Source organism: Argopecten irradians, chromosome 6 (assembly GCF_041381155.1).
Source record: "Argopecten irradians isolate NY chromosome 6, Ai_NY, whole genome shotgun sequence".
Classification (NCBI taxonomy): Eukaryota; Metazoa; Mollusca; class Bivalvia; order Pectinida; family Pectinidae; genus Argopecten; species Argopecten irradians.
Genome location: NC_091139.1, coordinates 27,084,828 through 27,110,489, shown reverse-complemented (window position 1 = coordinate 27,110,489; position 25,662 = coordinate 27,084,828). Strand labels below are relative to the sequence as shown.

The 25,662-nt window shown below is 33.2% G+C and overlaps 1 protein-coding gene across 1 annotated transcript; it reads right to left on the bottom strand.

Annotated features, from left to right (window-relative positions):
- Positions 1 to 528: 528 nt before the first annotated feature.
- Positions 529 to 24,810, bottom strand: LOC138325489 (carbohydrate sulfotransferase 15-like). Its single transcript, XM_069271181.1, has 8 exons — positions 24,546 to 24,810; positions 10,211 to 10,434; positions 9,344 to 9,551; positions 8,401 to 8,529; positions 3,255 to 3,411; positions 2,694 to 2,856; positions 2,234 to 2,381; positions 529 to 1,305 (listed from the first exon to the last, which is right to left on the bottom strand). The coding sequence occupies exons 2-8, from the start codon at positions 10,421 to 10,423 to the stop codon at positions 1,115 to 1,117; spliced, it is 1,209 nt and encodes a 402-aa protein (XP_069127282.1). The 5' UTR covers positions 10,424 to 10,434; positions 24,546 to 24,810; the 3' UTR covers positions 529 to 1,114.
- Positions 24,811 to 25,662: the final 852 nt, after the last annotated feature.

Genomic DNA, 25,662 nt, shown 5'->3' with positions numbered 1-25,662 from the left:
AATAAAACTGCGTATGCTTAACACATTTACCCCTGATATTTCATAATAGACTGGTCTTGTCTTTGATTTAGAAGAATATAAATGTGTCTTCGGGGGTGGATGAGTTAAACAGGGAGTAATATAATGAAACATTCAAAAATGACCCATACAGTTAGACGAACACAATCGCAGGTTCAATACTTCAAATAATGCGGAGAACCGTTTGGTGTTGAAAAGAACAACACATACTCAACTAAATATATTACACGTGTTTTGTTATAAGAAATTCAACTCACGGTTCTAAATTATAACATACGGGTTTGAATTACATTGAACACTTCATACATAAGAAAAGTTGTCGCTGTTATTTAGATTTTAAAATGATACCTGTTCTTCAGTGGCTGTAATTGGAATATTTCACAGCGAATATTTTTGCGAATTTCCATTACCCGCTAAATACCCAAAATTAAATCGCACGCGAACTTTAGTTGGTTTACAGTATATGGAAGTGTACTATTCACAGACTTAAAGATATGATAGACAGGTAAAGAAATACCATGAAGTTGATATTTTCATATTGCACAATTTGAATTCTGTTTATTACAACAGAAAGCAACTCAATCTCATTGTATTCTTATTCAAAATTAAGTTATGCTTGAACAAAAAAATCTACATAAAATGTTTGGTTCATAATAATAAACATAGCATGGTAACACACAAAAAAAAAATCCCGTTTACGGAAAATGCCGTAATGACATCCTACCACAGGTCTGACTCATGGTCGTGACTTTACGTTTGCAGAAATGATAAGGCATGTCAACGCACAATTGTTTGCTGTGCAGTCAGATTGGTTTTAGACATGCCGTTGTCTTGATGGTACATTTGACGTACAAACTTCACGTGGTGCACACCACGTTGCCTTGACGACGATAGATCTGATCACTGTTCCATGTTCCATTGTCCAGACGAAGTGACTGGACTGTGCAGCCGTAACAAGAACTACTTGGTTTTCCCATTTCATTTACCCATCACCAGTTTTGTTCCCGGCCATATCCTGAAGACCTTTAACATGGTGCCAGAACGCCTATTTCAGAGACAGCCTTCGATTAGGTCTTGCTATCGTTCATTAGACTATTCATTCCCTCCATAAGAATCGGTCGTCATGTAAGATTTCGGCAAGTTGTTTGTTGTAAGGGTCATACAATTTAGTTAATAATTCTCGAGTTTCGTCGAGCATTGGTCCCTTTGACTTCTTTCTTGCTGTAACGTGTTTTTTAGCCTTCAAATTGATTCCATATGACGTCATTTCCGCCGCCGATAAAGGACCTAAAACAGACAATATTATATTTGATAATAATATTTATATGATCAGGACATGTACTTTATGCTCGCATTGTACGAAAAATGCATTCTTAAGCACCGTAATGCTTCATTTCGCGGTGATAATTATATACCGTAGGTTAACATAAAATATCAAAAAAAGAAATTGGCATACCGAAACCTCCCAATGAGACTTTGTTGTGAAACAAATTGAATTAGTGATAAGAAAAAGAAAAAAAAAAGAAAAAAAAACGCACAAAGGCCCACTACCTTTCCGATACTGCTTTTATTTTTTAAATAGAAATGTAAAACGAGATTGATAATTTTGTAGAGTCGCAAAAGTTATTAGCTTACCGTTAAACAATCAAATTAAAATAGATTAATTATAAAAGGTAGGTCGTCTTATGATTCCCATCGTCCTTCTAATTATCGCGTGTTAGTTGACTATCCGGAAGTAAAGTAAGAAGCTAAAAAAGAAGCAAAACCTCAAAGAAGCTGTGGTAATGGTGTAAAGTAAGTAACTTTTGTAACTGAAGAAAAATACTAAATCGTCTGCTTCTGTTTTTATAAAGAAATAATACTATTTGTCTTTAACATATATTGACATTTAAGAACGGCCTCCCCTGTATGCAATGTGTTGTGTGTGAAAGTTTTAGGAGGCTGTGGTATATTTGGGTTGTGTAAGTAGACTAGTGGAACTGTTTTATAGTGCTATCGTACTGGGGCATGCCGCCAAAGACACTGGTCAGCACACACCACCCGAATACATTATACTGACAACGGGCAAACCAGTCGTCACATCCCCTTTATGCCGAGCACTGATCATTTGGAGACAGGTTCTAGGTTGTAGGGACATACTCGGGAACATCGAGTATATCTGGTTATTCGTGTGACCTAAATAAAACACACATGTGACCCAGCTTTATATACTCACGTGACCCAAGGAAGTCGAATACTTTGGACATATGACTTGTTATATCTGCTGAGTAGTCTTTTGTACGGAGGAAAAGAATTTGCTCCTTAGGAAACACCCTCAACCATTGTCTCACGTATTCCGAGTAAAATCCAATGTGGATTCGAGCCTATCAACAACAACAAAAGTAGTACAAGCACATTCATTCGCAACGTTGGCCGGAACATAATAATTGTACACAATTAAGACCTAACATCAATGTTTACTTATAATATCATTAAAATACACATCCTTATTAACACTACATTTGATAAAAGAGTATCTGACAATATTCCATTTGGGGGTCACGTCCAGATGACCTTTGGAAATGGGCGTTTATTGAGTCGAAAACGTTAATTTTGCTATTCGTATAAATATACCGCCATAATTTGAGATACTTATGTGTACTGTGTAGGACTTTCTAGGTTGTAATATAACTTACGGCTTTATTCCAAAACTGATGTCGTTTTTCTCCCGACAAACAAGTCAACATGGAACTTTGTTTTAAACATTGATCCAGGACGGAAATTGAAGTGACAACAGAATTATGGAATGCTTGAGGTGAGTTTCCAGCCAACTGAAGAAAATAATAATCCGAGTACAGCCTGAAAAAAATATTACAAGTTCACAATCTGTTTCGAAACAATTTCAATTGCGCTCATTTTCTAATACTTAAGCTATGTCGGCAAGTATTGTCGTAGTGACGTGAAGGTATATCTAAATTATCCATTGACAAACTGTGACGGTAAGTGCCAGCTTGTTATTTTGGTGGGGATGATATCTCCACGATTTCGCGAGTTGCGAAATTTCGATCCGTGAAAAAAAATGTGTAAATTATAAAATTCATCAAACAAGATCACGAAATTTTGATCCGAAAAAAAAATGTGTAAATTATAATACTCATCAAAACAATTTTAATTCGTTAAAATTTAAGTTAAGATTTTAATTTTTGAAATGTTTTCATATCATGAAAAGCTTCGTGAAAGATTTGACCCGCCTGTACCTGTCAACCGGGTTACGCATGATAATGATAAGCTTCATATTTTTGTTGACGTGATGGACGAGGTCAGGGGTCAAATATTTTGGTTCTTTGAGACCTTTGTTCTGCGGTATCTGTGTCCATCCACGAAAATCCCAGGCGTCCATGGGTGTTCCGTCCCCTATGGTATACAATACAGAACAAAGCATTTTTAATACGAGAGCATTAGATACTTGTATGTAATATCAGATGCTCATACCATTCTATTTGTTACTTTTGTATGTATTAAACCATGGTTCAAATTCATTTTTTTTCCAATTTACCTTCATTTTATCGATTTGAAATGTCTGTATTTCATTTGCCATTATAGAGTAATTTAACATGAACATCAATGATTAACACAGTTTATTGATAACACACACGCTTATAACATTGCGTAATTTCTAAATTCAATCGGAAGTACGCAAAACACCTGCAATGCTCTGTTATGGATGAACGTACATTGATCATATGCATTAAAGTGGCGCCTTATTAATGCATGGACATCGTAATGAACGTGGCTTTCTGCATAGCGATAACTCATCATAAACCACTGGATCTCGTGAACACTGTAGTGCAACTAGTACGACAACGATGTTTTGATCCGTTTCCGGTATCGCTTCGATATACGAGTACCGAGTAGGTAGGTTCCAACTTGTAGAGTTTAAAGACATTGTGCATGGTGTTACAGACCGATATTCAGCTCAAGTGTTAATTAGATATCCTACCTTGTATCAAGATCGTGATTTCACTCAAAGTACTCCTATTTATCATACAATTGTGACACTTACATACAGCTTAATGCGAGTTCCTAGCAAAAACTTTAAGTTTTCATCTGAATCTTGCTTATTATTCAAGATATTCACAAAATATGACTGAGAAACAAATTATTAGGTTCATATGTATCAATCTGATATGCACTTTGCTAAATTTGATGAAGAATAAAGAGTGTTTGACCCATTGTTTACATCGTTGTGTCAGTCTTTGCGCAACGGTTTTGATCGATGATATTGCGAAAAAGTGTACGGTTTGGAGTTTGAGATTGCAACGGTTTGGTATTATTTATATGATGGCATCTCCATGCGTAATAGAATCTAACCGTAACGTATTAACCATTAGTTACAGTTTATATAATTATAGACCCACCAGAGTGCCCATAGACCATTTTTAGACGTTTTAGTGACCTAGATAAAAAAAAATCAGTAAAAATCCTATTCTACATTAAACACGCGTAGTACAATAATGTAGAATAGGATGATTACCGATTTTTTTATCTAGACCCCTAAAACGTCTAATATGGTCTATGGGTACTCTTGTGGGTTCACGATTACATTATAATTAATGTACACATAAATATATAAACTGTAAATAATTATCAGATCCTTAGCTGTGACATTAATTACATTTGTCCAGTTCACCTTTCAAATGATAGTTTGCCGCTGTCCACTCTGTCACACTGACCAATGCATATATAATACTATTAATAATTAGCCACCTTTCATTATACGAGTGAGATGGGTTTTTTTTATTTAAACATAGTTTATTTGTAAATTCATACACAAAAAGGATTGGGCACAAGTTCACAAACTTATATTAAGCCCGCTCCAATTAGTATCTATTATATACAACAACAAACGGATGACCTTAACTATATACAAATATATATACAGAGAGAGAGAGAGAGAGAGAGAGAGAGAGAGAGAGAGAGAGAGAGGAAGAGAGAGACTTATTAGCATATATAACATATATATATATATTTAATAAAGTAGATGGTCCATCCCGGCTCAGGTGACAATCACCGGTGTTAAACTATTCCACTGTTCATGCCATTCAAACTATCTAATGTCTATCACATACCGTGCCTTCGATGTCTTTCTCCTTTTCGTTCGCTGATCCTTCTATAAAATCTTATCACAAACATATTTGTCCCCCGAGCCGGGAAAGACCAGAATGATGTAACATATTAAAACAAACAAAGCAATATTCTAATTAAATCTATTAGTATCTTTAATAAACTGCTGGGTGGATTGGCAAATAGTTTCGTTATCTTGCTTGGATAAAATAGAATTACCGAATAGAAGTAGGTGCAGGTCTAACGGGATGAAATCATTAAGCTCACGAAATAATTTTAGGCGTTGATTAGTATAATTGTTGCATACGAAAAAGAAATGATCTGCATCTTCGATAGAATGTCCGCATTGACAGTGTTTGTAATTAATTAAATTAGCTTGAAATAAGTCATTATTAAGAGTGCTGGATTTGTTTCTTAATCTGGCATGCAAAAATGTTATGTTTTCTATCACCAATGAGAAAGTAAATGGGTATTTGAGTATCTCTAAAACTACGAAGAGAATGTTGAAATGCCGAATATGATACACTTTGTCGAATTCCAAGGTCTAACTGGTTCCAAAATTGGATTGTAAAGGGGAAAAGGATAAATTTGTTAATTGTAAACGATAATTTAGTATAGAGACATTATTGGCATTACGAAGGTTATATTGAGAATTTTCTGAGACTAAAGCTGGAAGAAGAGCTGTTAGGTAATTTGGTGCTAGATTGTTTTTTGTTTTGTAAAAAAGCTGCAGTTTTCTTCTGGATCTTCTATTTGCGAGTGGTTCCAGTCCAGTTTCAGAGTACAAAGAATCTCTGCTCGTGTAAGACGGTAATCCCGTAATTACACGAGCAGCTTCTAATTGGAGTTTTTCTAATTTGTCTGCATCGCCGAGATAACACCCATCCCATACCTCACAGCAATATTCAAGTAGTGGTACAATATAGGAATTATATATTCTATATAAAGTTTGTCGATTTAACATAAATTTCAACTTACGTAAAAATTTATATGCAATATATACGCAATATACGTAATTTGTAGAATGTGAGTTAAACGATTTCTATCTAGACCCCTTAAACGTGTAAACATGGTCTATGGGCTCTTTGATTGGTCCATATTGAAATGAACTGTAGCTTATTCTCAGATCCTTGTGGTTACGCCAGGATTCGAGGACGGCGGGACAAGATGTCCGACTCTATTGCATATTTACAACAAATTTTGCCGTTGAAATTCTCCCAAAACAGTTTTTGTAGGTATGCGATAAAATGTTTCATAAATTCAAAAGTTTTCAAAAGTAAAAACTCCTTAATCCCACATCAAAGGATTTGAGAGACATATAGGCATTCTAATGATGGGCATAAAACGGTATACGAAATCATGTACATATCAGATGCATGTACACATATCTCACTCGTATAATGAAAGGTGCCTAATTAGTAATAGTATCATATATGCATTGGTCAGTGTGACCGAGTGGACAGCGGCAAACTATCATTTGAAAGGTGAACTGGACAAATGTAATTAATGTCACAGCTAAGGATCTGATAATTATTTACAGTTTATATATTTATGTGTACATTAATTATAATGTAATCGTGAACCCACAAGAGTACCCATAGACCATATTAGACGTTTTAGGGGTCTAGATAAAAAAATCGGTAATCATCCTATTCTACATTATTGTACTACGCGTGTTTAATGTAGAATAGGATTTTTACTGATTTTTTTTTATCTAGGTCACTAAAACGTCTAAAAATGGTCTATGGGCACTCTGGTGGGTCTATAATTATATAAACTGTAACTAATGGTTAATACGTTACGGTTAGATTCTATTACGCATGGAGATGCCATCATATAAATAATACCAAACCGTTGCAATCTCAAACTCCAAACCGTACACTTTTTCGCAATATCATCGATCAAAACCGTTGCGCAAAGACTGACACAACGATGTAAACAAGGGTCAAACACTCTTTATTCTTCATCAAATTTAGCAAAGTGCACATCAGATTGATACATATGAACCTAATAATTTGTTTCTCAGTCATATTTTGTGAATATCTTGAATAATAAGCAAGATTCAGATGAAAACTTAAAGTTTTTGCTAGGAACTCGCATTAAGCTGTATGTAAGTGTCACAATTGTATGATAAATAGGAGTACTTTGAGTGAAATCACGATCTTGATACAAGGTAGGATATCTAATTAACACTTGAGCTGAATATCGGTCTGTAACACCATGCACAATGTCTTTAAACTCTACAAGTTGGAACCTACCTACTCGGTACTCGTATATCGAAGCGATATCGGAAACAGATCAAAACATCATTGCCGTACTAGTTGCACTACAGTGGTACTGTATATCAACCTTTTTTCGCAGCGTTTTATTGTCGCGATTTCCTATCCAATAACCTTTTCATAACAATTTCAAACGCTCTGTTGTACTTGAAGTTGAATCTTTTTCGCTATGATATATTTTCTCAGGTTGTTATCGCCGGTGAAATATAATTGAGTTAATTTAGTTAATTTACAGTAACAGGGCTTACTTATACACAGATACAGACGACATTTGTACTAAAGTACATTGTATGTTGACCGTGTTCTGCTTTTTTGTAATTTCTTCATTAATTTTGAAGATATCAGTGAATCGAAATATATCTGTCTTTTTTCACTATACCAATCGTTTGTAGCACAGATTTCCAGCTTGAAGTTTCGATAGAATATCCACGAAACTCAATACTTCAATATTCAATGTTACGACAAATGATAATAGATTAAGTATAGATATAGTCATTAAACTCGAAAATAAAAAAAGAACGAAGCTTCTAAACCATCAAAGCTAAAGGAAAGAAGCGAGGAAGATTTTTATCTCGGAACTTACGATGTTATTCACTCCATCACCTCCGAAAGATGCTCCACCACCGACAGAGCAGAAATGATACTCATCATTTGAACAACAATTGGTGTTTAATTGTGTAGATGTATGTATAATAACCAAAAAAAAAATTAAAAAAATATACTTTTAATGCGTGTTTTTCGTGAATTAATAAATTGTTTTTAATATTTTGAATTTGAAGTAAAATTAGATTCTTAAACTTTTCAACTGTCACAAAAGTAAGTTACTTAAGAAAAGTACTTATTCTTCTTCTCCTGTTTTTGATAGAGAAAAATATTTTTTGTCATCGGCATAATACAATTTTAGAATGAGCAGAGAATGTCACTTTTGATGAACTTTCCGGATTTCAAATGACGCATTTTTGTTATAACATCCGGCTTGGTCGTAATGTGTCACACTTACCGGTAATGCCGTAATGGTAGCCATTTTTGTCTGTCTTCGCAGGGGAATCGATAATCAAGGTGGATTTGTTGAAGAATTTCAGGTATTCCTCAAATGTTTGTTTCTTTTCTTTTCGAATGAGAGTTGTTCCTGTTGATTTGAAAATTAATAGTTGACTTAATTTCTACACGTTTGTTTCATTGACATGTACACGGGAGACATACAAAAAAGCTTGTACATAAAACGACCATTTCCCTCTAAATGGAGACATACACAAAAGCATGTACATAAAACGACCATTTTCCTCTAAATGGAGACATACACAAAAGCTTGTACATAAAACGACCATTTCCCTCTAAATGGAGACATACACAAAAGCTTGTACATAAAACGACCATTTCCCTCTAAATTAATACATAGTTCCCCTTTCTCGTCGTAACATGCAATTTTTCTACCGGAAACGCCGAGGAAATGAAATGAAATAAATAAAATCAAATAAACAAATTCAAAATGTATGTATTTATCTATATATTTATTGAATTAAATGATCTTATTATCGGAATTTAAAGGGAGATAATCTAACTGTTTTTGGAAAACTCTGCATAATAAAAAAAATCCACACACACACACAGTAAACATAATTTCCGTATTTGACAATATCTTAAAGTTTAGTATTACATTTCGTATTGCATATTACAGAGTTATCTGCCATTACGGTTGGTATTATTTATGACGTTATTTTTTGCGAGCGTAAAGTCAGAGTTTTCAGGATTACCTGGCTTAGCACCAATAATCTCCGCTAGGCTGTGCTCAAAAATACTATCGTATTTTTTGGAGCGGAGAAAAACTACAATAGCAGTCTATCAGAGAAAACGACGCTCATAAATAGGCCTAACGACTTCACAACAAATACTTACACGCAAGGGAGACAAATCTGTAATAGTAAAAAAAGGAATAAATCTACCATATCGATACCAGCTCCACCACCACGTCTCCTTTCCAAGTTTCCCTCTGTTCCCCAGAATATCCGGGTGTTTAGTAATCCGGTCAAACAGGTCACTAGATCCCGACTTATCCATACCGATCAGCATGAAATAAGGAAGACACTTTAACTGGCCACCATTTGTCTTCCAACATGGATTCTTGTATTTGGGAAGGAACGATGGCATTTCCTAGATATGGTGCATGCAATATACTTGTTAATGGATTAGCTTAGCACGGTGGCTGGGAAAGGACATGGAAATTTAAAAAAATATTGCATGTGAACGCAATACTATTGCGTGTGAACACACAAAGTTGTTTTTTGTTTGTTTTTCATGTCCTTTCCCAGCCACCGTAGCTTCGTCAACATTCAATTGAGATAAAGAATCTATATTGACATCCATTGACAATGAATATAGACATTGTGAAAGTAAAGAGATATTTCTCATTATAACACGTGTTGGTCGAATGACTATCAATCGTGATCTATAATGAATAAAGATGGAGGGAAAACATGATGGTTGAAAATATACAAATGTTTACTTTGATGAAACTATAATCAATAGAATAGAAAATGTATTGTGATCGTTAGGAAAGATCGAATTGAATACATATGAATGGTGTCATGTCTCCTATTTAACTATAGTGGTATACATACTATTGACATATGTATGAAAATCGGATAACTGAGGTTCTTCTATAATAAAATAATGTATATTAAATACATTCGTACCTGTTTTTCTGTCTTAGTCTGCTATATGTTGTTGAGTCTTTCTAAATTTTTCATTATAGTTTACGATTTCATTGACAATATTCAAATGACAGAGGAATAGTGCCCCAGCACACATACCATGCAGAGGAGATCTTCTGTGAAGGTCTTGTCAGGCGGCAGACAAATCGGCTTGTTGGTCGGTCGTTTTGTCACTGCTGTCTCCGTAACACAGTTACATGTCTTCTGAGGGGAGTGTACATTGTGTAAATGATCGAATGAGTGCATCAACCAGACCATGGTCAGAAGTACAACCACTGTGACAACAGTAAGATATTTCTTGCCTGACGCCATCTTCTATGGATCTGGAAACATAAACATATACACGAACATCTATCACAAATTTATTGGGATTTTTTTTCTTCGACAATAATATTACTTACTCCAAATGTAAACATTTTCGCGTATGGATTTTTCGCTGGCAGTTCGCGATGCGACAAATTCCGCTCTGTGTAATTTAATCATAGTTTAGTTACTTTAAAGATGCTCCACCGCCGACAAAGCATAAAGATACTCATCATTTGAACAATAATCGGTGTTTAATCGTATTCATGTGTGTCTAATATAAATATGGAGTAATTTATATTGCTTTGGGTGCATGCGCATTCAGTTCTTCATTCCATATAGGACATAGTGCTACATTACGGTCTTTTCTTCGCCGGGATATTGTATACAGGAAATTCAGTAGCCCCATTATTCTGTATTTGCATATTACAGAGTTATCTGCCCTTGCGGGTAGGTATTGATTGTGACATCATGTGTTTGCGAGCGTAACGTCATACTTTTCGGAGAAAACGACGTGAATAGCGCCCATAGAATAATGACGTCACAATGGATACCTATCCGCAAGGGAGCTAACTCTGTAATATGCAAAGACGGAATAGGTAATGGGAGTACATACAATCAGTTGGTTGTACCCAAAGTGTATCGCGGAACGGTTATAAATCTAGCTTATCATTCGATTACTTCAGGATATCTAGGAACAAAGCGTACGTTGGACATGATTATGATGGAATTCTACAAGGTTTCTGATGTTGAACCGGACTTGTACAGCTTAATTAGTTTGGGCGATCATAATTACCTTAAATTTTGAGTGACTCTGTTAAACCAACACTTTCGCTTATTGGTCAGAAGTCGACACAAAATAGGCATACAGTAAAAAAAAATATCCCCTTTTATTATACAACTGTTGTGTAGTAAAGTACTCTCGTTGATTCCTTGGATTTACCGATTTTATGCATCATAATTCGACATGAGGCCAGCATTCACGGGATGTTTGAGTTGTGGTCAAGCAGCTGTCCGACCACAACAGCATGCGCTGCAGTGCGATGGTTGTGATAGATGGCAACATCGATTGTGTGACACTGGTAAGTTCCAATTTATCAAAATTTTGAAAATATACAAGGCGTTTCAGATAATATGTCATTAAATCCAAATTTGTATTGGTATGTGTGTGCATTTTAAATCATATTATCATAATTATATATATATTTATTATATCATTTTATTTTAACGCGTATCTATTAATACTTAAATCGAATTGTGTTTTGCACATTATAAAGAATTTCTAACGTACATATTTGTGATAATCGTATGAACTGAACGACGCTCGCGAGTTTGTACATGTAGATTACTGTAACAGTGCATGTTTTCGCGGTAACGATATTTTCGCTGCCGTTAATTATATAAGAGTGAATATATGCATTTAACAGGTTTGTATTAAGACCCATCAAACATTTCACGGCGCGATATAACCTTTTTGTTTTATTCATTTCCATTCTTTCATATATTTTCATCGTCATTAATTATATTATAGGTATATCACTTGAGCTATACCGTGCTACCATGCGGGGAGAGGACGGTATGATTGCATGGTTTTGCAGAGACTGTAGTATCCCTCATCACACTAGTGAAATGGATACGACGGAAGAGGTAAATATTGAATGAAATGTTTATAATAGTGTACATTATATTACATATATAATTTGGTGTATACAATTCAAAATCACAAGTTTTTAAATTTCTTTTAAATTACTTAACAGTGAGTATATAGCTGAATAAAGCATGATGTTATATAATTATGAAAATTAATCTTAATTACTTATCCGTATCTATGCCGTATCTATACATTTCATCATAATGATATCAATCGTTTCACAACGATAAAATTTAAATTATGTGAAAACGGTAATAAATATATAAATTATATACATTTATCTTCACAACATGTACAAAGTTTTATAAAATTTAAATATCTTTTCCTATTAATACACTTGATATAAGTATAATAATCAACTTGTATATATATTTACGCATAATAATATATAAATGTAATCATTATCTTATACGTATACATTGGCTGATCAATTTCAACAAATTATCTTCTTTTCGATTTATCCTTTAAATAAAATAGACAACATATAAAGTACATATGTCTTTAAAAGTATTTTATTATTATGGCTATTTAAAACTAGGGCCGTTTTAACTAGGGCCGTTCTGACGGTAGGGCCGTTTTTACTAGGGCCGTTATTGCACTAGGGCCGTTTTAACCTAGATTCCTTTTAAAGATATATGATGAAGCCGATTCGGCCTTTAAAGATATTCATATAAGTAAGGGGAGATCTTGCATACCAGAACCAAAGTCTGGACTTCTCTGACTGTATCCAGTTAATTTCATCTTCATGTAGCTTAAAAGGATACACATATCGAATCAGCAAACATAAAATTTTGGGTCGCAAATTCACTCAGCAATTTTACTTTGACAAGGATAATTTACTTTGACAAAAAATGATGTGTTTCTAGTATATCCACTCATTTTTGGACCATACAAGATTTTTTTAAGTGCCGATTTAACATCACAAACCTTCGAATTATGTGGCCCATATCATATTTTTAAAGGGCTGATTTAACATCCTTCGCATTACCGTTTGGCATTGAAATCGACCTTCATTACATCGGCTGTAATATATTTCAACGCCAATGAACATGATAGAAAAAATCCATATAAAATCGATTTCGACGTTTAAGATTGAGAGAAAGAGAACTACTTCTATGTGTTGTCTACTAATTCTGTTGAGTTTTTAAAGAAAATTACGTATAATTAAAGATGCTCCACCGCCGACAGAGCATAAATGATATTCATCATTTGAACAATAATTGGTGTTTAATCGTATATATATCTGTCTAATTAACACAAAAAATAATACAAAATAGTGCATGCAATCAGTACTTCATTCCATATAGGATATACTGCCACGGAGTTTTTTCGGGGTGCAATTAATTATTTTTTATATTTTCAACTTGAAGTTAAATTAGAAGCTCAAACTTTTCAATAGCGGTAATGGTGTAAATTAAGTAACTTTTGTAACAGAAATATTTAATCTTCTGCTTAATAGTGAAAAAATACCATTTGTCAGCGGTGGAGCATCTTTAAGTTGCTTAAGAAGCAATTTTACTTTGACAAGGATAATTTACTTTGACAAAAAATGATGTGTTTCTAGTATATCCACTCATTTTTGGACCATACAAGATTTTTTTAAGTGCCGATTTAACATCACAAACCTTCGAATTATGTGGCCCATATCATATTTTTAAAGGGCTGATTTAACATCCTTCGCATTACCGTTTGGCATTGAAATCGACCTTCATTACATCGGCTGTAATATATTTCAACGCCAATGAACATGATAGAAAAAATCCATATAAAATCGATTTCGACGTTTAAGATTGAGAGAAAGAGAACTACTTCTATGTGTTGTCTACTAATTCTGTTGAGTTTTTAAGAAAATTACGTATAATTAAAGATGCTCCACCGCCGACAGAGCATAAATGATATTCATCATTTGAACAATAATTGGTGTTTAATCGTATATATATCTGTCTAATTAACACAAAAATAATACAAAATAGTGCATGCAATCAGTGCTTCATTCCATATAGGATATAGTGCCACGGAATTTTTACGGGATGCAATTAATTATTTTTTATATTTTCAACTTGAAGTGAAATAAGAAGCTCAAACTTTTCAATGGCGGTAATGGTGTAAATTAAGTAACTTTTGTAACAGAAGAAAAATACTTAATCTTCTGCTTAATAGTGAAAAAATACCATTTGTCAGCGGTGGAGCATCTTTAAGTACTGGCTTAAAAAAATGTGAAATAAGAGCTTGCTACGAAGATAGAATACGATCTGATGAAAGTTGGATTTTAAATATATACGAGGGGAATTAAATAGATTAGGATTAACATATCTCTGGAATAATACGAAAGTAGATGATAAAGTTACTTATAAAATTATTGAGAATAGATTTCACGATGTTCACAGAGACAAGAACTAATTTCAAATGTATAAACGATATCAAAGGGGTTTCTTTATAGACATATTATAGATAAATTCACTCTTCAATTTTACCTAACAAAATCAATTAATAATTCATATACAATGTAAGAAGAATATTGCACGTATAAGATTTAGTTCACATAATTTAAATATTGAACAAGGGAGGTATAGGAATCGTCAGAGAATTCAAAGATTGTGTGAGGTATGTAATGCTAATGACATTGAAGATGAATTTCACTTTATACTTATATGTAATTGTTACTCTGAATTAAGAAAAAAATATATTAAATCATATTATTATAGTCGTCCTAGTGTGTTTAAGTTGGTACTTTTATTATCAACCCAGAATATAGGGAATTAAACAGGTTAGGAAAATATATAGATTTGGCTTTAAAGCTACGAGATAATTTAATTTCTAATTTAAGTTAGTTAATATTCCAAGGTTTTGAAATGTGCATTATAAATCATTGATCTTATGTTTTATGCAATGGTATATATACATAAATATCCCCCGCCCAACGAAGTTGGCGGGGGATATACAAATGGGTTCCGTCCGTCCGTCCGTCCATCCGTACGAATGGTTTCCGGAGCATAACTCTAAAACCAGTAGAGATATTTCCACGAAACTTCATACACACATTGGTCTTATGGTTTAGTAGTGCCTTTTGCTATTTTTAGGTTTTCATTTTTTGCATTTTTTCCGTTACCATGGAAACATTGCTGAAAATATCATATTTTTGTAGCAGGTTCATTTCCGGAGCATAACTCTAAAACCAGCAGAGATATTTCCATTTCATAGACACATAATTTTTATGGTCTAGTAGTACCTTTTGCTATTTTTAGGTTTTAATTTTTTGCACTTTTTCCTGGGTTTTTTTTTCATACACATAAGTCTCCACAATCAAACTTACTTCAGCTTTGATATCTCGATTGGCGGGGGATCTGAATGACTATGTCCTTGTTAATCATACAATGTATCTGTTTTGCTATGCAAAATGTAGATACATATATGTTTGTCCAGCACTGTCTGCATTGTTATATTGTATATATTTATGTCAACTCTCCGATGTTGTAAAAAAACAAGGAAATAAAAGAATCTGAATCTGAATCTGAGTTTGAGTTTCACGTACGAGTTGTAATGAGTGGAGACAGAAAACCTAAATTAGAAAAACACTAAAATAATTAGCCGGTATAAGTGACATAGATTGCTTCTGTAACAACAGGTATTTAAGATGTTTCAAATATAAATTTTAAGAAGGTTCGCTTGCTTAATTTAGTAGTCAAGTAAAGATAGGGTGTTACCGCAAAATAATTGCAACAGAATTTTTTCTTTGTTTTTCATACAGATCTGACTTTGTTTTATACAAGAAAAAAAGTCGCCACAAATAAAAATTTGGGAAAAAGTTTTTCTTGACCCCCCAAAAATTAGAAAAATAGAGATATTTGCATAATTTGCCAAATTTGAAGCCAAATATAAATTTACATGGTTATCATGAGATACTAGAAAATTAGTGTATGACAAGAACGTTATAAGGACAGCACAGATTGCCAAAAACATAAGTTGAAATCAACACAGGGAAAAAGTATGACAGCATGAAAATTGCATAATTATGTCCTTGAAAAAGCCAAATATTCTTTTGTTGGATTGTTGTTATTATCAACAATACCATTGATGCTCATTTTGGTGGAATCTATTTAAATAAAACTTGTTGATTAAAGGCTTTAAAAGTAAAACATTTTACTTTCACTACCTTTAAGATAATATGGTTGCTCAAAGTTGGTCTTTTGTCCTATTCCAAGGACATTTTGAAGTCCAAATTGAATAATATGTCTTTTTCATTCAAGAATTATTCAGTAAGTACCGTCTCAAGTGTTTATATAGTTATTAATTCAGATTCTATGTAGGCTATACTCACCTAAAAGAGACTACTATATCAAGATATCCCCAAATATAAAAGACGTGAGGTCGATCAAATCCTCATTTAGTGCCAATTTGACTAAACGTTTCTAATTGGCTAAGTCCTTAAGTTGAAATGTCAAAAATGTAAATATCTATTTTGTGACTAATCAGATTGCAAAATCCTTTGGCAGATATTACCACCATAATGGAGCGCTCTTTATAAAGTGAGATTGAAGTTTCTTTTTGATCAAATATTTGCATAGGTCAGTTTTTCATTTTTCCATAATGGAACTGGATGGGGGTTATATGATTTTCAATGAGATTCAGGAATAAAATGAAAGTTCAAGTTCAATTTTATAGCTGAAAATCATCACAGTTCTGATTTATTTACCGGCAACATTTTATGACAAACGAATAAAGCATTTTCGAAAAATTAAGATTTATGTATTGCAGATTTATGGACATATTTGGGTAGTCAGCCAAATTAACGTGATAGGAAGTTTTTACAACTAAATAAGATGTGGATATTTATACCGGTTTTACAACAAATGATAAACATAACAAGTATAAAATATACAAAAGAGGATATAACATATTTTGAAGCATTTGCTTTTTTTATTTTCCGAAATATTAACTACCAAAATGGGTGTTTTGCCAACAATCTAAGTATAAAAACACTTCAAATTGGCAGTCAACTTGATATATTAATATTTAGGTTTTTTTCTAGCTAACGTATTATCGATCATGCATTAATATCAAAGAAATGTAATTCTTTAAGGCATAAAACACAAACTGATATAGTTCAGGGTAAGATTTTATAAATGTTTGCATCTAAAAAGAAAAGAAACTGTTATGCTAGCTAAATTCAAAAGGTTTTGAGCCGTTTTCATCCTTCTTTATTTCTTGGATTGGCTGAAATTATTGTATCATTTCAACTTAATTGTACTAACCTAAAGTTCGTCTTACTATATACCCGATTTCATATTTCAAGTATTGGAAAAATAGCAGATATTGTACTTTAAAAGTGGTCAAAAGTATAATTTCTACATATTTTCTTATTTTTCGGGTGTTGAAAAAACGACTTTCCGAACATATGATTTTTGGCGACTTTTTTCATGGTAAAATACCCAAAAAGCAGAAAACAAATTCTGTTGCAATTATTTGGAGGTTAGGCCTCTATTTTTCGTATTTTTACTGGACTATAGCTCAACATTTCATTGTTGAATTCCGCAAGATACACCTTTTATATATCGATACATTTACTTATAGTATTAACCACATATAATAATTAAAAAAATAAAATTTAATCAGATGTACGAATTAAAAGAATGTTCACAAAGATCCTTATAATTCCATAAAACAGGTATTGTGAGTCAATTCGCAGTTAACTTTGTCATTAGATGAATGCATTACAAGAATATTCGCAAAGAAATATTACCACATACCAAATATTCTGTCAAACTAACATTGTAGACTCATTTAACTCGCATTTAACTTTGTTTCCAAATACAATGCATACCATTGATTGCCCTTTCGCAAAATGACTAATTTTTTTCATATTAAAGTTACTTAGTCCGAGTGAACACTTTTACAACAGACTTCAACATTTTGACAAATTGATGTGCATCTGTTGCAACGCTGGACGGAGTAAAACACTCTATTCGGTAATATCTAAGACAGGCTAAAGTGATTATTGACATACGACCAAGCGACTTTCCTTCGTCGCCTGTGCAATTCTCGAGATTCAGAACATACATTTTGTAAAGTACTTCAAACTTAGCAATGGTTACATAAGTTTATATTGAATTACATCATCCATGATGATTGACACACGACCAAGCGACTTTCTGTCGTCGCATGTGCAATTCTCGAGATTCAGAACATACATTTTGTAAAGTACTTTAAAGTTAGCAATGGTTACATACGTTTATATTGAAATACATCATGATGATTGACATACAGACAATACGAGTTTCTATCGTCGTCTGTGCAAGTCTCGAGATTCAGAACAAAAAATACTTAAAACTTAGCAATGGTTACATAAGTTTAAATTAAATTACGCCATCCTTGCTGGTTGTACTGAATAGACATGAAATGCCAGCTAGCTACTATGCAACCACCATTATCGAAGCAACGTAATTCTTTAATTCCCGACATTATCATGGTTTTGTACACATGGTGAATTTACAACTGCAAAGCCATATAGAGAGATTACATTGTGTTTTTATGTTTTAACATAAACAACTGTAAGCAAAAGTTTCAATGGTACCAATGGGTAGCAAAATGTGGTACTTAAAATGTTACAAGGTATTAAAACACAAATGAATATTTAGCAAAATTTTCGAGAGAAAAATATGTATTCCGTACTTTTCAAAAATTAAAATGACAATTTAGTAAGACTAAAACAACAATACTGACATTTTCTAATTATAGTGTGAATGGGTACTTTAAATGTAAATTCAGCTTTAAGACTTAATGCGGTACGGTGATTTCATATAGTCTAAGTAGCCACAATAGAAGACTTGCAGTCAAGACTTCATATTTTCGCGGGTAAATATATTCGGGGAGATTGCAAACTTTTACAGTAATTAAAAATCGTCAAACACTTCGTTCGAGATAAAACTGTTATAATAAGCCCTTTTAAGGTATTTATAACTAATATATCATAATGTTTATGATGAGTAATTGATTAAAAAAGTTTGTTTAAAGCAATAAAATATTTTTACTCACAGATTTATGTTATTTTTTTTTTATTTTTTTTTATTTTTTATTTTTTTTTTGCAGAAGTTTTTCTGAGCATTTTAATGCAAATGAATGATTACCCTTTTCTTTCTACATTGTAAACTGGTACTAGAACTAGAAAAAATAAAAATAAATATTTATTTGCAGCTTTTTAATTCATAAAACAACACTTATTATAAAAAAAATACTTTTCTGCTAGTTTCCGACATATCACGCCCAATTCTATATTTTCCCGACTACACATACAATGTAACGGTTTTTAACACTCCATTTCTTCAAAGTGGTCTGTAACAAATACTCATATACGGGACACTGTATACTAATTGCGATTAGTCAATGGCAACCGGCAGTCTATTTATATCCATGGGGAATCCCACCAAACACGCCTGCTACAGCACCCGGAGACGATTACCATCCTGGTAAATACTGCAAAGGAATTGATTATTGCACATATTGCCTCATTCTGCACTCCACTGTGCATGCACATGACATTAAAGTTGGATTCCAGCGTACTTGCGCTCAATTTTCAATCTCCGCAAACATATGTCATTCTTTTTATTTCTCCAGTGTTGTAAAAGTTCTGCGCTTTGCGTAAAATGTATTTAGAAACTCGATTGTATAATAGTTATTATTTCAGATTCATTATAAACTCAAACTAATTATTGCTAATTACTTATACTCAAGTTATTTTAACTAATTTGGCATTACGACATAGCCTATGATAAGTACATACATCAAAGGAAGGCACCATGAAAATAAAACAAATTGATATGTTTGTAGAAAAAGGTAACCGGACCCACCATTGCTGATATTAAGCTAATAAAGTTTACAAATTTTGTATTACGACAAAGCTTGTTATAAGTACATACACTACAGAAAAACATCCCAAAAAGAAAAGAAATTTATTTGTTGAAAATAGAAATTGAGAGTAAATACGGACCATTGTTTTTTGAATTAATGTACATCACTTTTGCATAGTCCGAAAACTTTTGCGTTACAATGAATACACGTACCCAACCTATATAGCTTAAATATGACGGGTTATAGCGAGTAATAGGTACATTACACATATAAATAACCATGCTGGTCAAATTGTCTATTTGTAAGCATTCTAGGTTAGATTCCCTGTAAGACTGACTGGTGATATGTGATATGATTGTATGTTCCACTTAACTTTTGTGATCAGCATGGCTGATTAACGACGCTTTATTGAAATTATTTAAATATCGGCATTATACCTTTTAAAAGTCACATTGAAGACTTCATATGCATATCGTTTGAACAACAACAGTTTTTTAAAGATGCATGAGATAGTGCACCGTAAATATAATATATGGTTTATTGAGTAAATAAAGATATAATATTTGACGGGTTTTTCCGTGTCAAGTTTACAAAGACGAGTATCTTGACCTTCATCTGTTAACTCACGACATCGGAAATATGCAGAAATTTGGGTTGTTTACAAAACAATGCTTGATTGTGTTGAAGTGTTTGAAGAAACGGAGAGATTTATAACACAAATAACACTTGCTACTGTTAAATGGAAATGTCCGGGGTACGGTGCACTCAATGTCTTATTGAGATTGTCGTTATTGGTGACACAGCATACCATTTTCTACCTTGAAGCGAACAATTTTCTGCCATTTAAATTGCAACGGCAACCATGTTTGTGACGTAGTTTCTCCCCGTGAATATTACGCTCGTAGGTGTGGGAAAAAGATATTTGAAAAAGATATTTGGTTTCCTCGCATACCAAACACCAAGTTGGTTTTAGTCACTTTGTTGCATATGTGATTTTCACAATTTTAGCTTGACTCAGATATTTGCTGGTACGTGTAATCATAGTTCAATTCCATTCACCACTCTCAGTTGACATAATCGACCTGAAGTCAAATATTTTATACAAAAACAAATATACCAGAGACCACAAGTTGCTTAAAATTGACAAAAATTGTCTATACAATCTGTAGCCCTTGAAACTGACCGTTTAAAACATTGCTGGTATCAGGAGATTTTTGTACAAATTGTAATTGAGTAGAAAGCGAGTACGATGATTTCATATTAATGAAGGACAATCTAAGAAAACGAATCATCAAAACGTATTTATAGCAAAGATACATTTGATATTTTAAATGTCATATATAGGATCAAAATTGGTTAAATTCCCTCAGTGTACAAATTAGTTAAGCTTTGAAGTGTAAATAATGTCAAAGAGATTATTTATGTATGTCAATTAATTAATGAATCTAACAAGACTCGATTTGAACAGACTAACCAGTACTTCACTTATACGTGTGTTATAGGTAACTTCATTGTTATTATGTATTAATGTATTATATTGTGATCTGACGAGCAAAGTGAAATTAAAATTGTTCCTGAATTCAATAACAGTCGATTTCCCTCCGGACAAGAATACCAATGTTTACTTTTGAGCTATTCACATGTGTATATCAATCCATATACCAACTAGTCATGAAAACGAGCGATCGATATATATGAATTGTTTACAAGCAGAATATAGTACTTCAAGTGCTTTATAGACTTGCGACAGACGGACACAACCAGACAAATCAATATAGAACATGTGATGTTGATGCTGTTCACAGATATACCTGATAAAAAATATAAAACAAATCTAAGATAGCACAGTTTCGGTGATTTCTGAGAAGGCAGCTGGCAACTCTTAGTAAAGCACGAAAGACGTCATGTTTTTAAAGTTGTATGATCTATCACTTTCGCTCTTTTTGTCGTAATGAAAACTGTTTAAGTGTTATACATATTTTTCGCCGTCTGTCTGAGTTTAAAACTTTCTAATTTTACCACTTTTTATAAAGTTACAGCACTGGAAGTATTTTTAATTATAAATGTAAAAAATCTTTTTAACGTGTACACGTGGAAAATAGGCTCGAAAGATGCCGAATCATTCCGAACTCTTCCGAACGTCGTCGCGACAATCTCGAAGTAACACGAGAGTTGTAAAACCAAGAGAAAATGTCAACAATTTTTTCATAAACAAAACATGTGGTCGACCTCAGCAAACTGGATTTACAAAGAAATTAATTCTCGCTCATTACAATATTTGATACACACAATATTGAATTACGTCAATGCGTGAATTGGATGTTTCAAATACTCGCTCTGTGGACATACATATACATGTACCAGCATGATTTGCTCATTTTAGCCAGAAGGAAAACGTAAACAAACACATGTGCGCTTACGCTAGTTACCTTGATCACCACGTGCAGGACGTGTGGACGTCAGTCACGTGATACGATTCGGAATTCCGACAAAACCCGAAGGTACTGAACATGGCGGTGATTGAAGGCGTTTTATTCAAAACCAGGAATATATGATCCCTAGATTTCGGCTCTCTTACAGGCTGACATATGGTTTTGGGGAGCTTAATCTTTAAGTTACATGTCCATGTTCAAATATCAAATATTAAAGCGACATATCGTTACAATGAAAATTACCAGAAAAACAACTTTAAGTTTATGATTTTGGTGGGTTTTTTTCCGTCTTGGTAACGGCACTTTGTACAGTTAGGCAGAATGATTTTAAAAGAAAAAATATCGCTCTTTCCAACGGTAGTTTTGTTTTGTGAAGACCCTATAGAAATATGATTTTTAGCTGCCAAAGCTAGGTGGTGTGGGTTTTTTGTTTCAAGCTATGATAATGATCTCTTTGACAGTCTTTATCATAAAGTTATCACTATAACATATCAATATGATCACTTTATATGTACATGCCTAAGATATAACAAACTATCGAAACCGATTCCGGTAAAGTGATTCTTAAATCTAAATCTTAATTTTTTAAATTTAATTACTGCCTTTGCCCTCGAACACTGAAATATATAATTAGTATGACACTTGATTGAGCTAAAGAGAAACATCCCCTTTTCATACACTTAGTTTAAAGGTATATTGCAGCTAGTATTGACCAGGATTACAAAATAACTATACATTAATATTCCTTTATAAGCATGAGGCATTTCAGACTGTGCTGTTTTATGTTATTACTATAACTTCTAAAACTTTCGTAAAATCACAGAAGATATTGCAGAACGCACTTTTCTGCCCTTTATAACCTATGTGTGTTTTAATAGTTACCCTATTTTGTTGTCTTTTAATCTTAAAGTTCGGTCCATGATGGCCTTGGCTGTCAACGGCTGTTAAGCATAAACAGATGAACAAACGATGCATCGTGGCGTGAAAAGCATACTGCAACGTTTTAACAAAATACATTGTCAACACAGTTTAAATACTTCATATAAAACACTCATAACATTTGCTACTTATAATTATGAAACTTTTACATCAAACAATTTCTCACCTATTTTGAGTTGACAAATTGTCACAATCTTATTGATAATTTTATAGCTTAATTTCAGATAATATAATTTACAGCAAAACCGCCACTTACAAAAGACGAGAGTTATACTAGAGTTACGTGTATAGTCTACACAAGGAAACGAGTGAAGCTACTGGTGAAATCTCTACATTAAACAACTTTAAAATAATAACAAAACAGCAGCAAAATCACCACTTACAAAAGAAAGAATCCAGAGAAGAAACCGAGTGAAGTAAATTCGCTATTAGTGAAACCTCTTCATCAAACAACTTTAGAATAATAACAAAAGAGCAGCAAAATCACCACTTACAAAAGAAAACGAATAAATTTGATCCAAGAAAGGTTTAAAGCGAAAGAATCTAGAGAAGAAAGCGAGTGACGTAAATTCGCTACTTGTGAAACCTCTACATCCACAACTTAAAAATAATAACAAAACAGCAGCAAAAGCCCCACTTACAAATGAAAATGTTACCTGTACAGTCTAGAGGAAACAAGTGAATGTGACGTCATTAAGAATGATGGATGTCGCACGTAGCCAGCCTACATATTAAGAGCATTGTCGGGACAAGACAGTAACAGTTACAAAATGTATACCACAAGATGGTAGAGTGTTAGGAATAGCCGATGTATGTTAGTCTGAATTTAATTCAGTTTTCCGGTAAGAAAATCTCGATAAACTGTGTTGAATATTTAAACACAAAAATAAATGTATGCTCAATTTAAAACAGATACTCGTCAAGTATAAAGTATATATTCACCTTTCGAAATAAGCTAAAAGTCCACATTAGCAGACAGGACCAAATAGACGACTCAGATAGGTTTTAACAAATGAACAATAGGGCACGTCGCATGCTAATCAATATATATAGATAATGAGCTACACATGCAGATCAAATGCAAACGATATCATAATAGCCGGTATGCACATGGCCTATATCAAGACAAGTTATTTTCATTACGAAGGCATACCAATCAAGTAGAATAACAGTAAGTCGTTAATCCTTCTCAATAAAACGTTTTATAAGCATACTCTTTTATATAATGTCATCAGAAATAATAATTTGAGCAAAAAAAACTTACCTGGTAATGTTAGTAAGGTGAAAATACTAGAGGATACAAAACAGAGATTAATCCATTCGGCTACTTGTTAACATGCACACATGTACATATATATGTTAACGGTTCATACAGTAATTGTCGTTAAAATGAGGCCCGCCTGCTGTCCCCGACGGCATTATCGGCATATTTGCCTCGGGGCTTTATACCTATATGTTTTGTCGCTATAGAACAGAATTATACGCTTATTATATATTGGCTAAACGAGTCTCCCTATTCATTCATTTACACTTCATGAACGGCTTCGGTGTTTTACACACCATGCTCCATATATCTATCAGCCGTCAGCCGTCAATCTATTCTCCCAACGAAATATAATGACATTGTTGTTAACATCTATATGATCTTTATGGTTAGTCAATGCTTAAGTATTCTTAAGTTTATTTAAATCCTGGTATTAACTTTGTTGGTCTCTGTTGGACGTTCTTCAACTATATTTGATCATCTGTCCCATTCGCGTAGTATATTTTCTTAATATGTTTTTGTCCTTGGGTTTAATCGAGAGGACTTTACATTTGTCTGGATGGAATCTAATTTCAAGAGCCATGTATCCGACCATTTTTGTAGTATATTGAAATCAGTAATATGTACACGTCTCTTCCTGCTAATTTCTCTGAAAGGTATGTTATCAATTCTTTTAAACAATCGCCAATGTGTGACTTTATCGAACGCCTTCATGAAGTTCATATATAAACAACACCCAGCTCTCCTCTATTGTCTTAATATATCTGTCCATTATCTCAGTACTATTAGAAGTTGTAGTTACTTAGTTTTAGAATTTACATATTTAAAAAAAGCATTTTCGGTTTTTATTAAATGTCTTCTGTGACTTCTCTTTCTAGTTCCAGTTATTATTTCAATGATTTCACATTTTACCTGATTCCATATTATGGCGTATTCTTTGAATTTCTGCTTATTTCTGGTTTCCATATATCGCTGCCCATCCTCGTTACTCCAGGGGTTATTATCACTGTCGTTATATCCATACTTGGACTATCTCATGGTAAAACTGAAGGTAGCTCAGGAGAAAAAAATCTGACCAATCACAGGCCTACAAAGACTTCTTTAAAGATTACAGAAA